At 41.4% G+C, this 22,285-nt stretch overlaps 2 protein-coding genes across 2 annotated transcripts; one reads left to right on the forward strand and one right to left on the reverse strand.

The window, feature by feature from the left end:
• Positions 1-13,498: 13,498 nt before the first annotated feature.
• Positions 13,499-18,500, reverse strand: tmem208 (transmembrane protein 208). Its single transcript, XM_003456754.5, has 6 exons — positions 18,304-18,500; positions 15,797-15,892; positions 15,450-15,509; positions 15,222-15,358; positions 14,271-14,355; positions 13,499-14,177 (listed from the first exon to the last, which is right to left on the reverse strand). The coding sequence occupies exons 1-6, from the start codon at positions 18,307-18,309 to the stop codon at positions 14,040-14,042; spliced, it is 522 nt and encodes a 173-aa protein (XP_003456802.1). The 5' UTR covers positions 18,310-18,500; the 3' UTR covers positions 13,499-14,039.
• A 14-nt stretch (positions 18,501-18,514) lies between these two features.
• LOC100698362 (erythrocyte band 7 integral membrane protein) lies at positions 18,515-21,935 on the forward strand. Its single transcript, XM_005461567.4, has one exon. It carries the CDS (start codon positions 18,648-18,650, stop codon positions 19,500-19,502), a length of 855 nt encoding a protein of 284 aa, XP_005461624.1. The 5' UTR covers positions 18,515-18,647; the 3' UTR covers positions 19,503-21,935.
• Positions 21,936-22,285: the final 350 nt, after the last annotated feature.

Below are 22,285 nucleotides of genomic sequence, written 5' to 3' on the forward strand. Positions count from 1 at the left end.
CTGACTCTGATTCTAAAAGATACAATTTTCCGGAACTTTTACACTTTTATTTTGAAACCAAAATCACAGCGCCTTGGTTTTCGTTTGGTGTTGACTCTCTCTCTCTCTCTCTCTCTCTCTCTCTCTCTCTCTCTCTCGGGGCCCCAGAGGAAAGCTCTGGAGCCATTGGTTGATTCCCGCCATCATGTGCCAGTCTAGACACTTTGGCGGCTGGGAGCCGCAATGATTGTTGCGCAAACACGGTTTCAAGTTTCTTAACTCTTAAAGACGCAACATCCTGCTCTCCTCTGCTCAATCCTGAGCAGAGACCAAGCAAGAGAAATAGGGTTAACAAGAGTAAGCATTAGTTAATATTAATACATTATTAGTAACATATAGATGACTGTGTGTTTGTATTTATTTATTCATTTCCTCGTTTAGGTGTGGTACAACATAATTACTGAGGTAATGTGACACTGAATGTACTCTGAATTGTTTTACAGGGGATACTGATACAGCAGGTTCTCCATTAATCACACAGTTCAGTTCCTAGCTCCTCTCCTTCACATGTTGAAGTGTCCTTGAAGAAGACACTGAACCCCACATTGCTTTTGATGGTCAGGATAAACACCTGGAGTGTAAGCAAGGGGCTAGGGCATCCCAGTGGCATAACACTAGTCCACTGCTGGTCTCTGTGCCTCCTAACTGGTATTTTAACAACTCCTTACAATGTGGTGGGGGGAAGTCCACACCTCATAACAGAAGCATTAACCCTGTCTATTCATGGCTTGTCCAGTTATGTGTGCTAGTCCAACATCAGTGCCTACTGTCTATATGAGAGGAAGTGAGAGTCAAGTTGCAATGGCAGCAGGAGAGAGTTGACAAAGAAGAGGATGCAGCGTCTGTGAGTGGCTACAGCGAGGTTTACTGGGCATCTGTTCAAAATGTGTCCCCCTGTGTAAGTCAATCACAAGCAAATATGCAAAAAGGGAAGAAGGAAGTGATTTGGAAGCGCTTTGTCCTGAGTTTAATGTTTTACAGGTCACTGGAGTCACAGCAGCCATGGAAAACAACAGCCATAAATTATTATTATTATTATCTAAATTTATCACAGACTCCAACAAACCAGCAGAAAAAATTTAAAAAATTCAGACGAGCGTTGCTACAGCCGCTGAGTTAAACACATGAATGAATGTAAAATGTATTCCTAGAAATGCTCAGAAGGCTTTAATAAAACATCACAGGAAGCAGAAAAACCTTGGGGTCAGGTTTTTGGTATTTTGCATACTAGAAGACAAAAAGCTGTAATGGAAATCCCAAATGAACCCAAACAGTGCTGAACGATCCAAAATATCGATAGCATCGATATTTCTGATATTAATATCAGACTGATACTAGCGCAATAGGAGTGATATTTTGTTTCTATCTTCTAAGTTCACTGTGTAGCTTACTGAATTCTTTAATAAATTCTATATCTATCTATCTATCTATCTATCTATCTATCTATCTATCTATCTATCTATATATATATATATATATATGTGTGTGTGTGTGTGTGTGTGTGTATGTATATGTATATATATACATATACATACACATATACCTCAAATATGCCTGATGTTTAAACCTTGTTGTGTTGATATATGTGTCTATTTTATTTATAGCCTACAGCACATTTAAACAACAGAAGCAAAGTAGTGCTTTTTTTGGAGTTATATTAATATTGTCATGTTATCACAACAAAGCTCAATTAAAATACCCAACTCAGTAGATGTGATACTGTTGAACCTGCAAGGAAAAAAATTAGAAGACAAAAGGTCACTGGAAGAAGATGGCTTTTATATGATTAATCTATTTTATTCAGTTGATGAAGAGTATTAATTACATACAAATCTCTTTTTTTCCCTTTATTATTATGCATTTGATCTTTTTTTATCAAGCAGTTTTCTTGTTTTATTATTATTGTTATTCTTACTGCTTTGTGCAAACTGATCCTCCAAAAGAATATGTGTCAGTAGCACCGTCATCATTTTTGGCAAAAGTGCACCGGTGTGTGTGTGTGTGTGTTGGCGATGATTTGTGTTGAGAGCGTGGGAAGAGGAGGGTGGTGGTGTGTTAAGGTTGGTGGGAGAGCAGACAGGGTGTCCGGCACCAAACCACCTCCCAAAATAAACGCCGTCCTTGCGTCTCTGTGTCTGTCCAGCGGCAGACCCGCGGGCTCCCTCAGCTCCAGCGGCAGCAGAGTGGAGTCTGGGGCCAGGCGGCCTGTCACAGGAACAACATGTCATCAGCTTCATCGCTCCCCTAATGGCTCTACTCTAGACCAGAGACATGGCAGACAGTATGTTGCCCCACCAAGGCGGCAGTTTACTCTGCACACACACACACACACACACACTGTGGCTGTCCACTCCCAGCCATTTACAGGCTAGCAGTGGAGAGACTAGGAGGCCCCCTTATAAAAACAGTCAGGGGTGCTGGAGATAATGTCGAGCCAGACCTCTGGACTCAGGCCAGGCTGCCCTCTTAATCAGATGCCCATAGGAAACTCTGCATATGTAAACACTGCCAAGGGTTAGCAACACGGCCAGCGTTTACAGCGTTTACCTGCCTGACTCTGATCCTGACTTCAAGAAACATTTCCGCATTTAAAAAGATGATTTGCTTTCGTGCAAAGATTTAAATGAATACCACTCTGCTGCACGCGCTGTTGTACATGATTTCACGCCCACGTTATGTGGGAGGAAAAGTAGTGATGGGAATGAGGCCCACTTCATGTCATTTGATGACTCGAGTTGTCTGCCGTCGCTCTGCTGGCGCCGCTGTTTCTTACTCAATACCGGAGGCTTAAGTAGTCTTAGCAAATTCACACTTACAAAAATGAAATGACTTGGAGGGTGGTTTCAATTTTTAAGGGCCAAGAGAGTCTGTGGCAAAGTGGAGGTATCACTAACTCTGGATTTCAAGTCTCATGTGCATCACCATTACTGCATCATAGCAGCACTGTCCACTGACAGTGGTTCCCAGTTGCTGTTTGTGATGTTGTCCTATTAAAGCAATTAAGATTATTTTACAGAATCGGTACATCCAATGATTCCAGATATTTTAGCTAGCTAAAGCTCCAGTCACAAAGGCGACTCAGCGACGTAAAGGTGGTGTACAATCCGTGTGACCTCCAGGAACCATTAAAACAGCGAAATTCACATTTTCATTTGATTGGCGTATTTCCTTATTGACCTGTGGTTGCCAGGGTTCGCCAACCAGTCTCTAGGCCTGTGTGACTGGGGTTTAATGTTGGGATTATACTTCCTGACATGTGATAACTGGCACCACCATGGATATGCAGTCAGCGCTGTTGTGTTTTTATTCCAGTCTGCTTGGAATACTGTAGTGTTTTACAGTTGATTCGATGGGAAGACATGGACATCCATAAAAGCCTTGCATTTCACCGTGTTAAATCTATGAAATTGATTGTGGTGCTATTGGGAACACAATTCTTTCTTTTGATCTTCTGCCTTCAAACATCTTGATTTTTGGCACCAGCAGTAAACCTATGCAGACTCAGAGTGGAGCCCCTCAGTGGAGGATTAAGGTTTACTGTCCGGAGAACTGGCTGCCCTTATTTCCTAGACATTGTTGTCAAAAGTAGCATTACATCAAAAGTAAAAGTAGGAACTTGCACACTTTAGGCAGATTTCATTGAAATGCATACCTGTTATTTTAGCTTTGCATTTAGTAATTGGGTTTTTTTTTGTTTGTTTCGTTTTGACCTTTTGTTTTTACTTCAGTTTAGTTTCAGGTATTTTCCAGAGTGGGCGTGCGTGTTGACTCACAGTCTACAGTCACCCTCTCAATAAAAATACCCATCAAAGCTTCATCGAGGAAGCTGTAATAGCATTTAAAAAAACAAAACTAACAAATTAACAAATACTGAAATTGAGATTTACTTTATTATTATCTTTTTAAATTTTATGTAGTTTTCCAAGTTAATCAAATCAGCAAGTTTCACTTCTTTTTTCAAAAGTCAAAAAAGTTAACTAAAACATTTTTAATTTTTTTTTTTAAGTTTTACTTTTTAGTTTAGTTTTAACTATAACAACTTTGGTGTATACTGTGTTGAAGGAAGACGTCACTTAACTGCTAGTACTTACTAGACTTATCTACACTGTACGTCCTAATAACAGCTTGCACAAAAAACTACTGATTTGACCTGTTAACTTGAACAGAGGATTTTACACAAGACATCCACGGTTGTTTGCTGTTGGTTGATGATATGACAAGTTCGGATTGGGAAAATTTGGGATTTCATGTCTCTTTTTCACAACACGCTCAGTGTGTAAAAATTGCATAAAAGCACAGAACCGTATTTTAAATAAGCTCAAGCATTTTTGTTGTTGTTGTTGTTAAAGCGTACTGGTGTTCATTTAGCTTAAAAGCTAGCATGGCTCCATAAAAAGTAAAATCAGCCTATTAAAAACTCACTAATGAACAATTTAATGTTTTCTTTTTCGCGCTAAAGAAGAAAATTAATTAATTAATTAATTAATTATGGAGAAGGGCAAAGCGAGCTCCACCCCCAACCCCTCTTTCAAAAAAAAAAAGGCAATAGGGACCTTTTTATTTAGCAGCGTGAACATATTTTTTTCTAACTGACTAACACTGAACATTTGAACATCCCAAACCCTGAAAACACAAAAATCGTGTGTGTGTGTGTGTGTGTGTGTTATCACTATGTCAGTTAAATAAACAGAGCATTTCTCTGCTCAGCACACACTCATCCCCATGTGCTAGACTCCTGGCACCAGGGAGGATCATAATCAAACCTCATCCTAAACTCACACAGTTCAGCTCAAACACTACAGCCATCCCTTTGAAACTAAACCCAGTTACCCCTTCCATGCATTTCCATGCACCTTTTTCTGCCTTTCTTTCTTTTTTCAGCAGCCACATATTTATTTTTCTTTCTCTGTCCTCGCTGGTCCGACTCTCAGGCTCACCACTGGGGCTGGACGAGCTGCTGACTGCACTAGTTAGCTCATTAATCACTCGTCTCCACTCCCCCTCCATTCTGAGAAACAGAGTCCCTAATTAATGGAAAGCACTTTATGACAGAACACAGGAGTTTCCTGGAAATTAACCATTAATCTAGACTTCCATTATATGTCTAATAGCATGAGGTGGGCGGGGATGGATCGGTATGAAATGGTGGAAAATGGCGATCAGTATCACAATGCTAGCTTCATAAAAAGTGTGCAAAACCTCAAACAGCCAAACAAAACAAAACAAGAAACACAAAAATACTCCATCACCAGCTGTATGGTCAAAGAAACAATTCATAGGATTTGTCATCTGTAATCTTTGTGATTTTTTTGGCATAATTTTAACTTAGTAAACCAGGATTACATGAAACATGAAGTCTTAAGAGTCTGAGCTCTCACCGAACATTGCAATGACACGCTAAGACCATCAGGATTTTTTAAATTTTATCTCTGGATCAATCTCACTGGAAACTGTCCAGCATAAATTACACTTGATTTAATATCCTATTACACTTAAAGTGCACAATATCCTTCCTTATCATCCAGTTAAGTATGTATTTCCTCAGAACCCGTGTTGCATATCATGCTCTTCTTTGTTTCTTTCCTTGATGTGTATCTTTACTTTGATTTCTAATCCATGCAGAAAAAGCCAAACATTACATTGTAACCTTGAGAATGCATGAAAGTGCATATGTTTTCCCAAACAGTGTTTGCGCTGACACAGACCTTTCCCTGCCATCTTCTGAATCAGCAACCTCTCTTTAGTTGTGTAAACATATGCAAAATTAAAACCATCACAAACAAAATCGAGCATGACATTCTCCTTAACCTATTATGTAAGCACCAAAATGATGAGCCTGAATCTGGTCCTGGGGTTTAGTGAGGCCAAAGGTTGTAGGATATGATATTTGTACATTTGTTTACTTTCACAGTATTGTCGTTTGTTTAGACTTGCATTGGGGAGAATAGTATCTAAGAAAACGTGGAAGGAAACTGAATGAAAACAAAGGAAAAGGAAGGGAACCCAGTGTGATGGAGACTGTCTCTTACTGATCCTGGTTCAGTGCGAGGCGTTCAGACAGTGGCGCCACTGCCACAGCTAATCCATGATCACTCACAGAGGGCTGTGTATTTATTTATTTCTGAGAAACAACCAAACAAAATAATAAATGGGGCTCGGAGAACTGCTGTGTTGTTATCGCGACTTAAAATCAGCCAGTGATCCTCGCTGAGGTCATGTTGTTCAAGTACTTGAAAACATCTATTTACAAGGTCACATCACTGGATCAAAGGCTGCAGGGTGCTTTTTTATGAATTTATCAGAGAAACTATAGAGAGAAGCAACAGAAAGATAAAAGAGAGGCAGGGAGCGATGGAGAGTAGATGCAACAGAGATCAACATCCAGATTCTAATCATTGTGACTTTTGGCTGGTGCCTTAGAAAAGGTCCACCAGGCTGGCAGCAAATCAAACAAATCAAACAATTTAATAAATAATAATAAACATAGACTGTAAATTGAAGATGGGCATGAAACGTCACTCTCTAGGTTGTCCCAACTTTAACATCATGGCTGTCCCTGATCCCTTAGCATTTAAAAAATCATTTACCTCTGTTAAAATGACACAACATTATCTCATATTTCATGATTTTTCCTAAAATTAGCTTATTAATTAAATAGTGAATTGTGGTGTGTATTCACGATAAAAAGGAAAAACAAATCAGAGATCGGGTCAAAGATTTGATGTTGAGAGCACAGGGGCAGAGACGGGAGTGTGTCACTGAATGCATGGAGAACTGTCTGACTGTTCTGAGCAGCAGAGGAACCGTAGCTGAACTTAGCAGGCAATCAAAGTGTGGCGAAGTCATCTGAGTATAAACACTGAAATCCAAAGCAGAACAACCAAACTGGTTTCAGGCCTGAGCAGAGCTGAGGAAGTGACGCTGTATACTGAGGCGGAGCATCGTGAACCTGAAGCTGTGGCTGCAGGTCCGGTGATCTCAGGCAGATATGGACGAGATGATAAACTTTGACTTTTACAGTAATTAATGTATTTAAATTGTGTTTCCTACGTTTTTGTCGCCAGTAAAGTCAATTTTAAAGTGTAGTTTTTATGCATCTTTATTTTAGCACAACTTTATTTTCACTTTCCATAAAGTTCTTCTTATGTAATAATTATCATTAAACAAGTAAATTATTTAGATGTGTTAGCTACTGTGTTATTTGTTATACCTTTATTAGTTTATTAACTTTACCACCAGTAATAAAATGATCTACATAATTTATAAAACTAATAAAATCCTCCCAAATAATTCTTAAATTCTTGCTTTGAGAAATCTTACTGAAAATGATACAAATTAGATGAAAATTAGCAATGTAACTTCTTACATACAAAATCACATCTTTGCCATTACTGATGTTGTTGCAGGGCAGGGTCAAAATGACCCCTACTGGCAGTTCTAGTGTTAAAATTGTGGATCCACAGATTTAATGGCACAGACACAGACACGTGCTAAAAATACTGCTCATTTGAGCAAATGAGGTCACCAAAATCAGAGCATACTTCTAAGCTGATAGTATAATAATTAGTGCTGTCAGCGTAAATCTCGTTAAAATGACGTTAATGCCATAACCGCATAGTGAGTTAACGCGGATCGCCCTGTGCGTGGAGCTGCACGGCGCTAACGCGTTGATGCAACATTAACAAGATTAATACTGAGAGCACTAGTAATAATAGTATGCCATTTAATTACTCATTAAATTGTATTAAAATGCCTAAAAATGCACTGCATTAGCAATAGGTAAAGCTTATACTTCCTGAGATGAAGCCTAGCGGTAAGCTAGTAGCTACAGCTACATGTCATGCCACCCACTAGCCATGCTAATAATAATGCAAACTATAGGGCTTAATATTTAAATTCTAAGAAGAAGAAGAAACACTGTAGCATTTTTATAAAAGGGAAATTGTTGACAGTCTCTGTGGAGACCAGGTGTGATGTCACGGTAGCTATGCCTGTCTTCTATATACAGTCTATAGTTGCTAATTTTGTTTTGTTTTGTTTGTTTTTAGCCACAGATGATTAGATGATCTGTCTGGGGACTTCTGATGCATCTACTATCAATCTCTATCTGCCTCTTTTATCACTTTTCTGTTGTCTGCTTATATAGACATAGACAAGGTGCTTAGGCATTTTAATACAGGAGTCTATGGACACTCCCTTTTGGAGACAGACTCAAGAAATTAAAATCTTTGGCACTTTTGCTTTGGCATCATTTTGTAGCCGGGAGGCTACTGCTAGGTTGTAAATCTTTATAAACAAAGGTGTTCACAGTAAAGCAAACTGTGAATTAGCATATTTTTTCAAAAAAGGCTAAAAAACGCAATAAAACTCACTCACTTTTTTTATGGTTATATAATTAGATTTTACACATTACAGTACATTATTTTCAAAATGTTTAAATTGCTTTTTATATTTGTGCTGTTTTATTATCCGCTTGTCAAGCTACGAGGACATTTGCTAGAACACACATCCAGGTAATACACGGTGTCACAAAACATAATTTGGCAAGCATTTTTTTTAACAGCATGTACAAGTTTTGACAAACTCTGCGTGTAGTTTATTGTACGGTGAATTATTTATGATCAATTTAGCTCCAGAGGAGAACATTCATCACAATCTTGACATTTCTGCTATTATGCTGATTTGTAGGCCTATCCTCGCATAACCTCCGATACATGTAGGTACAAATGAAGCACTTCATCTGAATGATGTTTTACTAAATCAAAAATAACATGAGGCCAATTTCACAGTGTCTGACAGTGAAGTATTTTATCAGGAGATGGCAGTTTCATGGGGTTGCTAAGGCCAGCGAGTGCAAAATACAACCTTAATGCCTTCATGTTCATTACCTTAGCAGTGACACATGGTTGACCTGAGATCAATGGCTAAAACAAACTTTGAGGTTCTCAGGATGCTTCAGTCATGATCTCTGAGTTGAAATCCAGAGTTTCTCTTTGCTACTCTTAAGCTCAAGCTCGTCTTTGGAGCAGTTTGCATTTATTATCTGGTCTTCAAGCATAAAGATGAACCTGACATATGGCGCACACACACACACACTATAAGTATGACCTTAATTATACAGGCTGTAATTCCCCCCTTGCTCTAAAGCATTCATTGTGTGCCATGTGTGATAATTAAAATACACCATAAACTGATGTTATTAAAAAGCATGACACATTCCTCAGTATTTTACCTTCAGGCCCTGTTTATTATTTTTTTTTATTATTTTTGACCTGCGTCCAAGTATCATCAGACCATCAAACAAAAATATTGCAAAAAGCAGGCTACTGTTTTATTGCACTCAATGAATTCCTTGTTAGTCTGGCACCTGCTTTGCCCACAGTACAGCTCAACTGCCAATAATTTGGTTGGTTGACGGTAGCAGCAGGTGTAGCCCCGAGCTATTAGATGAGGTTCAAATTTCAGCCACGCCGTGTTTCAGAGCAATAGAAGGCTTGATAAAGAGGTTTTTTCATATCCAGTAAAAAATAAAACAAAAACAAAACAAAATCAGGAATTTCCAGGACTTGTAAAAAGACATTGAAATGTATTTGGTACGTCTGTGGGTTAGTCCAATGTCACATTTTCTGGCCTTATTTTGAAATGCTTTGAAATATGAGAAAACATCTACTGAGCGGCAGCTCCCTGGACAAAAATGCTGATGTCAGAGGTGAGCGGGAAACAAGCAGTACTTCGAGATGACTGGAAGTTAACAGTAACTTAAATAACCAATTGTTGCAACTAATGTACGCAGAAGACCATCTCTGACGCCCAACATGTCGAACCTCGAAGCAGATGGGCTACAGCAGCAGAAGACCACACCTGCAACTCCCATCAGCTAAGAACAGGAAACTGAGGCTATAGTTCACAGTCAGAATTTGGTGAAAGCAACATAAAAGCATAGATCCATCCTGCCTTGTATCAACAGTTCGGGCTGCGGGTGTTGTAATGGTGTGGGGGATATATTCTTAGAAGACTCTGGGCCCCCTAGTACCAAATGAGCACCGTTTAAATACCACAGTCTATCTGAGTAGTGTTGTTGACCATGTCCATCCTTTTTGAGACCCATCTTCTGCTGGATAACGCTCCATGTCACAAAGCTCAGATCATCTCAAACTGGTTTCATGAACATGACAGTAAGTCAGCTGTACTCAAATGACCTCCAAGTCACCTGATCTCAACCCAACAGAGAGTTTGTGGTTGAACAGGAGATTCACAACTCCTGACAAATCTGCAGCAACTCCCTTATTTCATCTTGATGCCATCATGCTTACATATAATGTTTCCAGCAACTTGTTGAATCTGTTTCATTATCATTAAATAATTAAAGAAGTCTTGAAAACAAAGAGGCGATCCACAACTAGCAAGATGTACCTCATAAACAGTGAGTGTATGTTAGAGCATTTTTCAGAAAGAGCTCATGTTTAAATAAAGAGCATCACTGAGTCCTACTGCATGTTGTGAGTTCTTGAATAACTTTAGTTTTAGCTGTGGCACTTTATGTCATGGTTTTATCTGTTTTCTGTCAGGTGACAAACAAGCTGGCAGGGAAATCAGAGGGGGGGTCATCTCTGATGGGACTCTAATGCTCAAGAACACAGAGTTGTGTTTCTCTTTAGAGGACAAGGACACCTTTCTTAGCTGTAAATAAAACTTCTTGGCATAAAGCAAAACTAAGTCACTACCATGATACGTGTTTTTGTGTGTGTGTGTAACAGTGTCTGAGACAGATGTATGGCCCCGCAACATGAGCATTACAAGTACACAAACAAACCGACACACCCACGCAGAGTCAAATGCAGGAGGAATTCTCGACGGCCTTGTAAGGCCACGGCGGGAGATGTTAACGCTGCCTCGCTGGTGACATCTTTATGCTCAAAGAAGATTCTTAATAGGAAAAGAAATCGCAGCGATCGTAATCTAAGTGAAAAATTAGCGCCATAAACCTCGAGCCGTCCGCAGTGTGTGGCTCGGTTTAGTCAAAACAAGACTGAGGCCGAGACGAGATGATGAACTTGAAGAGGAGGACTACACCCACAGCTCTGCCAAACACACCGAGAGCTCTGATTCTGTTTACACAGCGGAGGCTGAATGCTCAAGGAAACACACTCAACATCGCGTGTAATTGCTTATGTAAGTGATTCTCTCGTTTGACTTCAAAGAAGACGAGAGCCGCAGTTCAAGGGTCAAAGGCTCGACTGCTGCCCAAATGCTCCCAATTTCCTGTTTCGTCTAGCGGCGTGAGCCCAAAGGGAACCAAAATGTGATGGCCACCTTCTGCTCAAGGCAAGGAGTCAAGAAGCTCCACTTGTGTCTGCTCATCCTTCTGTTAATCTCATGATTGTTGTTGAGCTCGTGGTTTTTTCCTTTCCTTTCTTTTCTTTTTTTTAGAAATTTAACTCTCCCAGTTTATGATGGGTTTAAGCCTTTTAAAGGTTATACCATACAAAGTTACACAAGAAGCCTATGGAATGCAGCTTTGACTCCCTTATTTCATCTTGTCAGGATAAACCCTGTTTTACTGCCACGGTAAACAACATCCTCGCTCTCCCACTCTTTCCCCCCCCCCTTCCATCTTAAATCAGCAGCTGCGATAGGGATGTTCACATGCAGCACTGTGCTTTTTTCCATACTGTTGCACTTTACAGTAAAAAGCGAGACGACTTCATGTTATAGAGAAAAGGGGAAAGTTTGAGCCTGCATAAAAAGACGTTTTCCTGTCGCAGGTTTCTCGCTGAACTCGCTGCACAGTTAGAACGAACACCAAATTTCGGTACATCTTATTATAGAAAGCACAACAGTCAGAAAACACAAAGTACACATGCAAGCCCCTTTGGGGGGATGGGGTTATGTGCGTGTGAGTGGCCCCGGCACTAAATTACACTGCAACATGCTCCCTCTCAAAGCCCACATCTGGGATTGGCCTTGACAACTGGATGCTGTGCTGCTCTAATTTTGGTTACTTTTGTTTATAACCCTATAATAGAGACAGTACAGGACCACAGGGTTGGGATTAAGGAGGACAGGACACAGGCAAAGTAAAAGCAGTTATTTTAAAAAAGCCTGTGGGGACACTGACTTTTTAGGAAAAGCATGAAGTTATAAAAAAATAAAGCTGGTTAAATTCAGTTTTGGGGGGTTTTGTTTTGTTTGTAGATGCTTTTCTCTTCCGTTTCCTTATAAAAGGATTCACACCATCACAGCAGTTCCCCATCAAACCCGAGGACTGCAGGTCGTAGCTTGTTGCGTTGGGTAAGCGTGAACGGAACAACAATGCCAATCTGTAATTACACTGGAAGCAGATCAGGGCTTTGCCAGCCCACTTGCTCTCTTTGGAGTTTCAACATAATCACTAAATTCACTTTACTAGCAACGGTTAGATGGTGCAGAGCAGGCTTTTAAATAAACAGCATCTCATTTCCTCGGTCGTCCAGCTTTGGTGACAGTGTGGAAACTGTGACCTGAGTTACGTGTTCTTAGGACAGGCGTAACACCCAGTGTGATCTTCTGCTGCTGTAGCCTGTGTGCATCCAGGTTCAGTGTTCACTGTTCGGAGGTGCTCTTCTGCATACCTTGGTTTTAATGAGTGACTATCTGAGTTCAGCTCAGCTCAAAGCCGTCTGGCCGTTCTCCTCTGACCTCCAACATCAAGGCATTTTCATCCAGAGAACTGCTGCTTACTGGATATTTTCTCTTTTTCCAAATATTCCCTATAAACTCTACAGATGGTTGTGTGGGAAAAGTCTAGTAGATAAAATCATCCCTGTTGCCTGTTCTGATGTTTGATTTGAACTTTAGGAGGTCCTCTTGACCACGTGTTGAGCTGTTGCCATGTGATTGGCTGATGAGATATATTCATTTACAAGCAGTTGAACCCAATTAACCTAATGAATTCACTGGTGAGTGGATGTGAGCTGAGAACAAGCTTAAAAACCACTGTATTATAGTTAGTTTAGCTTTAAAATAAATGGATGTCATGTGGATAATAGGACTGTTAGCTGTTTTATATAAGAGTTTCTGTAAACTATTTTTCTCCTTTGCCATTTAACAAAATGAATTTGTTAATTTAATAATCCTTATTATAACCGACCATTACAATTACTCGTGTTTTTCTTTGTCTAAACTAGGCCATGGATATTTGATTGCAAATGTCCTATGTGGATCATTTGGCTTCAACTTTTGCCAAACATTACATTTTTCTTCTTCTTGGACCTATTTTAAAATCTGACATTTCTCTGAGAGTTACATTTTAAACCCATGAAACATTTGAGAGAGTCTGTCAGGTTTATTTTCACCAAAACCAAAACCAAATTTTAGTCTCGTAAGGAAACTGATAATCATCTCTCAGTCCTTTAGTCGCGTGTTTAAGCCAAACATTACATTTGTAAATAAATAAAATTTTAAACTCGAGACACTGAAGGAAGATTTCTATTGTTTATTGCAAAACTGTTTCAATTTTCTTATTAAAACTCACTGGCATTCAGGTGATTTGACGATAACAATAACTCATAAACATCTCTTGATTCTCCGATGAATGCTCACAGTTTTTGAAAAATAAAAAACCGTGCGCCACAGTAAAAGCGGCACTGACAGATTCAAAAAAAATTTGGACTCATCTTCTTGCTGTGTAACTGAAAACTGACTCACTAACTCAAACCTGCATGGGACAGCGCGGCAGCATTGTGCAACAGCAAAACCCCTAATCTCTGCCTGGGGACAAATTACATTTGGGCTGTAATATTATCTAAATAAGGAATAATTTGTTTCATAACTTCGGGAGAAAACTCAATCACAGGAGAGAGCAGAAAGAAAGCAAACACGGAAAACGAGATTCCACAAGATCAGATCTGGATTGAGTTTAATTTAATAACTAAATTTCTTCCTGAATAACTTGTGAATTCCTCGCCATCTTCTAGATTAAATTCTGCGTATAAAAATACTGCTCCGCCTGCTCTGCAGCATCAGAATCGTTTCATCTGCCTGCGCTCTTGTCTTCTCTGCTTCTTCTCGTTCACCTCCTCGGGCGCCGACGGGCTTTCTGCCATAAACCAGGGGCCCAGGAAGTTTACCCACAGCAAGTAGAGGGCACGGGCCGGGGCCTGGCACACACACAGAGGACAAACTCAAATTATGACATGTGTGGAAAGCAAAATGAAAAGAAGTCGGGTAGACGGGACTACAAAACCTCTTACCAGCAGCCAGAGATACCAGAAGTAAGAGGAGATGGTGCTGAGCACTTGCACTATGGCTGTGAGCAGGATCACGTCCTTCAGGTGCCTAAAACCAGAATTAATCATCACTGAAAAAGAACATGTGACCACAGCAAAGGACACAGAGCCCTCATCAGGCCGCCTGGACCTTTGCACACGTGCCACGGTTCAGGTGGTTTCCAGCAAATGTTTCACCTCGGGCTCCTCGAGGCGTTACAGTAAAGCCACACATTCAGTCTCATCTTGGAGTCTCGACATGGAGTACAACCACATGAATGTCTTTTGAGTTTTTTTAAAGTACAAGCGTGTTACTGGCAACACTCCTGACCTCAGGCGCCACCTTCAGGCCTGCACGCTGGACTCTTCCTATGTTTTCATCCACAATGAGGTTCCTCCTCACAAAAAAGTCAGGTCAGGCAGACACAGAGGTTGATGTCCGTGCAATTTAGAGGTCCATCACCACTAAAGATTCTCTATGGAGACAGCGTTGTACGGGACAGCAGCCAAATCTAAATCTGGTGCAGCCTTTGCTTGAAATTGAACTACTTTTATAAAGCGCTCAAAAAGACGAAGGAGCACTTTTTAATCAGACTATAGCATCAAGTCAGTTAAAGTTGTGGGATATTGATCTGGTCAGGATGTTAATCAGTTTCAGCTGCTTTGGTCTTTATGAAATTATCAACAGGTGCACTAGAGGGGCAACAATGAGACTCCTTTCGTTTTTTTGAGCAGTATTTTAATCGTGTCATTTTATTTTTTCAAAGACGAAAATGCTGTGAGAGCTCACGCATATTGTTCAGTGGAAAAACACTGAAAATTCTGTTTAGTTTCCACAATGCAGTAGGACAGATATACCACCGCACTTCAACAAAAGCTGGAAATGCCTCACACACCTCACTGGACGGTGTGAGACATCTTGGAGAGACGACTTACTCTGCCATTCCCTGCTCCATGTTTAGGTCTATCCCTCCGTCCAGGAGACTTCCGTCATCAGCAAACGCCGGCTTGGCCATGGCTGCCATGGAGCGGTAACTCCCGACGTACACCGCCAACGCGAACACGAGCAGCAACTGCCAGAAGAGTCGTAGAAGAGAAGCCAGAAACATTCAATCCTATTTGCGGACATTCACAGTTTAAATTATGGTCTTTAAATAAACTCACCAATGTCCAAAATGTGGACGAACTGTAGAAAACCAAGAAATTTACAGCGGCGTATATCACCTGCAGAGGAGCACAAGAGACCTGCGATCACTATTTCAAACAAATGATGAATTCAATTTTTTTTTTTTTTTAAATCAGAAAAGTACCTAAATTAATATAAAAACACCCAAATCCTACAGTCAGGACTTAAACTGATATTAGATTTGAGTGTCCCAAATAGTCAAAGCCTCAGAAAATGAAGTGTGAACACGTTTTGATCCCCTGCGAATCAATTTCTCACCCTGGAGACCCTGTAAAGGCCTGAAAACATGACTGAAAACATCCAAAAACAACACAGAGCCTCTCACATTCGCTCCGAGGATGACTCTCGTGTAGAACTTCAGAGTGGCTTCATTCTCCTCGTAGATCTGCCTCTTTCCCTTCGTGCCAACTTTACCTTTGGGCTGATGGGCAAAACACAGAGGGCAATGACAGCGTTACCATACATATCCAAGCATATTAATTAAGGCAGGCGCAAAAGCTTTCAGATACTTCTTTCTTACCGTATAGTGTTTGAACTCAACTCATCTAAAGCACCAATGTGTGTACGTCTTCACAGAGTTATTAGATCTACAACTAGGTAGGAAACAATATCTTAAAATGAGCAGGTGATCTTAGCGAAGACGTCACCTCTGGACTCGAGCTTCTCTCCAGTGATGATAAGACAGTAACACAGTGGTTGTTCCACTGGCCCCACTTACACTTGGACATAAAGCATATGGACTACACTTCTTTTTACCCCAAATCACGTAAACACTTTAAAGCACATTTTCAAGCTTTTCCAACCAGCCAGAGGAGCCATTCCAGCCAAATCTCGCAAGTTTTCTAACACGTCTGGTTAAGAAATGGCATAAAAAACGCCGTTTAATTATTCAAAAGGGCGCCTTTACTCCTCGCAAATGGGCAATAGAAAACCGTTCGGTGCCTTTGCAATCCCCAAAATGCGCCGGCATGATGTCGAGGCAGCATGGGTACGGGCAACCTTTTTTTTTGCGGATGCCATGACGCTGCCCCCACCACGATGCCGCCCTGGGCAACTGCCCATGTTGCCCATATCTAAAACCGCTACTGGTTGTACGGTTTACAAATGCATGAGCATACACCCAGAACGTTAATTCACTTCTTCGGTCCATTAAATAAGATGTTACTGTGATATAAAAACAACAAAATTGGGTTTAAAAAGTGCGTCCTACAGAAGGAACACAGATTAAAGCTTCCACTCACATGAAACCTTTTCACTGTTTTTGCAACTGATGATATTTGACATGCTGCACATTAACCAAATATCAGTGTAGGGTTACAGTAACCGTAACGAATGAAGTATGAAGGTTTTAGGAGATAAATGTAAACGCATTAGTCAAGATCAATTTTGTCTTCAATGTAAAATATTATTTTAATGCACATTTTTATGTGATTACATTAAAAGTTTGCCTTTTACGGGCCAAATTTAAAAGATGTTTAAATACCTTGTTCTTCAGCTGCTCCCACATCATCTGCCTCCATCTCATCCTATCCCTAGCATCCTCCTTTATCACACCAACCCTCCGTGTGTCCTCCTTCACTACATCCATGAATCTTCTCTGCGCTCCTGCTCTTTTCCTCCTGCCCGGCAGCTCCATCTTCAACATCCTTTATTAAATATATCCACTATCCCTCCTCTATACATGTCCGAACCATCTCAGCCTTGCTTCTCTAACTTTGTCTCCAAACTGCTCGACCTGTGCTGTCCCTCTGATGTACTCATTTCTAATCTTGCCCATCCTGGTCACTCCCAATGAAACTCTTAGCATCTCCATCTCAGACACCTCTACCTGCTGTCTTTTTCTCAGTGTCAGCAGGTCTCACTATCATCTTCTAGACGCTCCCTTTTAAGCTTGCTGCTATTCTTCAGCCACAGATCACCCCTGACACTCATCTCCACCTGCTCCACTCTCTTCTTCACCTCTCTCCGTTGCTTTGGATGACTGACTCCAGGTATTTAAACTCATCTACCTTCAGTATCTGTCTGATACAGGGCAGTGCGTCAGCAAGAAGGTCCTGCGTTCAAACCTCTTGGCTGGCTGGTGCCTGTCTGTATAAAACGCTTCTCCCATACTGCCGATACCAATACTTTTAACCTGTACAGGCAGCTTATGTAGGGGAGAGCAGTGTGTCAGGATTTATGACATGAATCATCATCAATTTGCATATTCTGAACACATTTTAATGACCACCAAATCACTGTGATTTTTACTTAGTAAAATGAGTTGACACAACAAAATACACCTACAGCTTTTCATGTATTTTGAAACCTGTTTTTTGGGGACCTGCAGTGTAAATGTGCCTTTCTTTAAAGCACTTTGGGTCAGCTTGGGTGGTATAAATGTGGCTATGAGGTGTAAATAAAATAAAACAGACATGGGAGTCAAAACGAAAAGGTTCAGACATTTTTTCATAGTGTATGCTTGAGCTATTTCTCTTTAATTTCCCACCATAATTATGATAATAATTTAACACAGCTGAACTTAATCGGATAGAAAAAGTATCCGCGCTAGTATCCAATACCAGCGTTGGTATCGATACTCCCGATATCTGGATCGATCCCTTCCACCTCTACTGCATAGCAGCACGCGTGAACGGAGCCGGGTGGGAGAGATTAAACGTGAGGAAGCGACAGAAATCAGATTCTTGTGTTTATTTTGTTTTCACACCATCGCAGGACAAACCGCAGGCTTCTGAGGCTCTCTGCAGCTGAGTCGGTGCATCAGCTGCGGTATAGTATTGAGGAAATGTGGAAGTGAATTAGTCAGCTCTGCCGCATGTGTGTGTGCCTCACCGCCATTCGCTCTCCGGACCGGTGCTGCTTCTGCTCTCCTCCGCTGCCGTCTTCTTGGACATCGACCTCCGAGCCGCCGCTGCCGCTCTGCTCGTTACTGCATTAAACTCGTCTCCGTGCCGTCCAGCCTCTTGAAACACATCAGCACTCACGGCTTGTGCGGGGAATGGCAACACATCCGGCGCACGAGTATGCTGTCATCAGCTCCATTTCCGTCTCCTGCGTCTTTGCGTAATCGTTGTGTAGCTTGTTTTTGTTTTTTCAGGATTGCGCAGCAGCTGCTCAGTAAACTACTGCCATCTTTACCTCAGCGTCACAGTTAGTTCAGATTTTGTGCCCAGACAATGGCTGGCGACAACGAGGAAACCGCCCTGAAAGAAGCCAGGAGACGCGAGCGTCAGGTAACTTTGGAGAATGCAGACTCGGACATCGGGTTTTGCGGCTGGCTGCTGGTCGGCCTCTCCCTCCTCCTCGTGCTGTTCACCCTGCCCTTATCTATCTGGATGTGCATCAAGATCGTGAAGGAGTACGAGAGGGCTATTATCTTCCGCCTGGGGCGCATTTTGCGCGGTGGAGCCAAAGGACCGGGTTTGTTCTTCATCGTGCCGTGCACCGACAGCTTCATTAACGTGGACATGCGCACCATCACCTTCGACATCCCACCTCAAGAGGTTCTGACTAAAGACTCGGTGACAGTGAGCGTCGATGGCGTGGTCTACTATCGCGTCCAGAATGCTACCCTGGCTGTGGCCAACATCACTAACGCGGATGCAGCCACGCGCCTGCTGGCCCAGACCACCCTGAGGAACGTGCTGGGCACCAAGAACCTGGCCGAGATCCTGTCCGACCGCGAGGAGATCGCGCACAGCATGCAGTCCTCACTGGATGACGCCACGGATGACTGGGGAATCAAGGTGGAGAGGGTGGAGATCAAAGATGTGAAGCTGCCCCTCCAGCTCCAGAGAGCCATGGCGGCTGAGGCAGAGGCGAGCCGCGAGGCCCGAGCCAAGGTGATCGCCGCCGAGGGGGAGATGAACGCGTCGCGGGCGCTCAAGGAGGCCTCCCTGGTGATTGCAGAGTCTCCGTCCGCCCTGCAGCTGCGCTACCTGCAGACCCTCAACACCATCGCTGCCGAGAAGAACTCCACCATCATTTTCCCGCTGCCGCTGGAGATGATGCAGGGCTTCATCAAACACTGAGGAGGCTACAATCCACACACTAACACAACACGCATCACCTGACATATTACACAGTCTCTCCCTCTGTTAGGCATTCCTCTGTAACCTTCAGGTAACAGAGTGGGCTCATTTTCAAGGTTTCCTATTAATAAGCCACGAATTAGTAATTATTAGTGTGACACAGCTGATAGAAAGTTGTGTGGGCTTATTTATAACACTGCTGGGGTGGGTTTTATTGTGAATTTCCACTTGTGGTGTTTTGCAGTGAACCATGGCAAACACACCTACAGCAGCTCGATTTACTGCTGTAGAAGCCATGAGGCAAAGCCTAAGCCAAGCCCCTTTTTTACATAGCAGGGATTGAAACCCATAATTAATTATATTAGGGCATTTTACAAGATATGTCATAGATTAAAAAAATAAACTGGGATGAACACAAATAGAGTCATTATGAAAAAAAGCAGTCATAAATGGCTCCACTCTGTCATTTACATAGCTCTGTGGCTGTAGAATTAAACCACTAGTGCTAAGATGATGCTTGGTGAGTTGCTCCCTGTGGTTTATAATACACCGAACTGAGACGGTGGCATTTTTATTTCCTTGTTTCATCTGAACCCAGCCCGCCGCATTTAACCAGCAGCAGCACTCGCACATAGATCAGGAAATAATAACTGTATTTTCTTTTAGCAAAGCAAGTTTGCTCACTTTGCTTTGCTCTGTTTAGCTGACCAACCTCGGCTCTCCATCAGCTCTTGTCCATTCAGCATGCTCGCTCAGTCAGTCCAGAGCCAGAGGTGCTAGACGCCCAGCAAAATCTCCAGCGGCTGGCTCGGCGTGCCTGCCAACAGCTGACCGCTGACTGAATTTATATATTGTGTATGAGCCCTAAACCAAATCAGCGAGAGTGCAGTTTAAGTCTTATCTTGTTACATTTTTGTTACAAATGTAGAAATTGTGAGTTTAAGTGCCTGATAGATATGTGGTCTACAGCCACACACACACACACACACACACACACACATACACATACATCCTGGTCTTTATATTTCTCAGCACTGTTACAGCTGCCAGCATCTCAGTGCTGCAGTTATTTAAAGTGTTTTCATTATATAAGTATTCTGACTGTACTGCCTGTTACTATTGCCAAAACCTTACTGAATGTGTTTTTAGACTAATTTAAGTGTAAAACTCAGACTAACCTTAGACCTGACATCATCGTTGTTACCTTAAAACACTTATGCCAGTGTGTACAGTAGTTGGACTTTAGTCTCTCCCGTTCGTTGTATGTGATTGTGAGGATGAAGGACAAAAAGCTGACATGTTTGTGTGAAATGTTGAATTTGGGCTCCGAACCTTGAATGAACCCGTTAATATTGTTAATGTAATGTATTCCTGCCGATGTTTAACTTTACTCCACTGACCATGAAGAAGAAGGGAGTCGTGTTAGAATAAGCTGGTCAGAAAGCGAGGATCAGCCAGAGTTACCGAGTAATTATACAGGAACACACACACACACACACACCTTTTCTCTAGTTGCCAGTATACTACTACGTTATAAACTGGAACAAGTCGATGGTAGCTGAACTTGTGTGTTTACTCTAAACTCCCTAATGATCCACAGCATGTAACGGGTGGACAAACGGTTCAAACACCCACAGATTCATCTGACACGATCAGAAGGTGGGCCTGAGCAGCCACACCTCAGTACATGGTTGTCAGTTGTTTCTTTTATTTTGTTCACCCGGTCAACCTGTGTGGCTTCATTGTCTGCTTAGGTGAAGCAGAGGCTGTAAATCTTACAACCAAAGGCCTTAACGTACTGACATGTATTCATTTTACAGTCCAGTATCACTCTATGCACTTCTATACAAAGTTGTCTAAAGAAGTTACTTTGCCTCTTTTATTTTTGATATTTTATCACTTGCGCTCTTTGTGGGTGTAACAAAAGCCAAATACTAGCCTTTGTATTAATCTGTATTAATCTGTAGTATATCTGCAGTTTGCCTGTGTTTCCCTCTTTTTAACATTTCAAGAACAGAGTTTCTAAATGTAGCTTGCATTGTTTAGTCTGTCTGTGATCAAGCAGTGTTTTATATATAGAGCCCTGTGAAGTTTATTATAGTTTTGCTGTGGCCTCACGAAGGGCTCGGTTTTTTGGGACAAACAGGTTTAAGTTACCTGTCGCTGCAGGATACAAAGGCTGTGACATTATACTACAGTAACTTTTATCTCTGTTTTTGCTGTTACAGTGAAAGAGGAGTATCAGATGCTGTGGAGCTTATGTTAAGTCAAAACATGTATGTTGAAGTTGGATTCAGGATTATTGTTGGTGTTTGCTTTGCTGTTGTTGGTAGCTAACATAATTTTTGGTAGTTCGTTGATAAATGTATATGATTTTTGTCTTGAGATATGTGTATGACAGATAAAGGTGACAAATAAAGATCTGACTGAAAAGCAAGTCTCATCATTTGGCAGCTGTCTTCAAACACAGTAGGGTACTAAACTGGACAATTATTATGAACAACTGTATAAATTAGCTTTAATTTAAATGATCATCGGGACAAAAAAAACTTTTTTTGATTTTTTTTTTTTTAATGAAAAAAACATCACATTCACTCACCAGCCACTTTATTAGATACATTTCACCAGCACTGGGTTGGACCCTCTTACTTTCAGAGCTGCTTTAATTCTTCATGGCACAGATTCAACAAGGTGCTGGAAACATTCCTCTGAGATTCTGGTTCATGTTGATGTGATAGTGTCACACAGATTTGTTCATCCATTCAGACTCGTTTCCACTCTTC

Source organism: Oreochromis niloticus, linkage group LG1, assembly GCF_001858045.2.
Source record: "Oreochromis niloticus isolate F11D_XX linkage group LG1, O_niloticus_UMD_NMBU, whole genome shotgun sequence".
NCBI lineage: Eukaryota > Metazoa > Chordata > Actinopteri > Cichliformes > Cichlidae > Oreochromis > Oreochromis niloticus.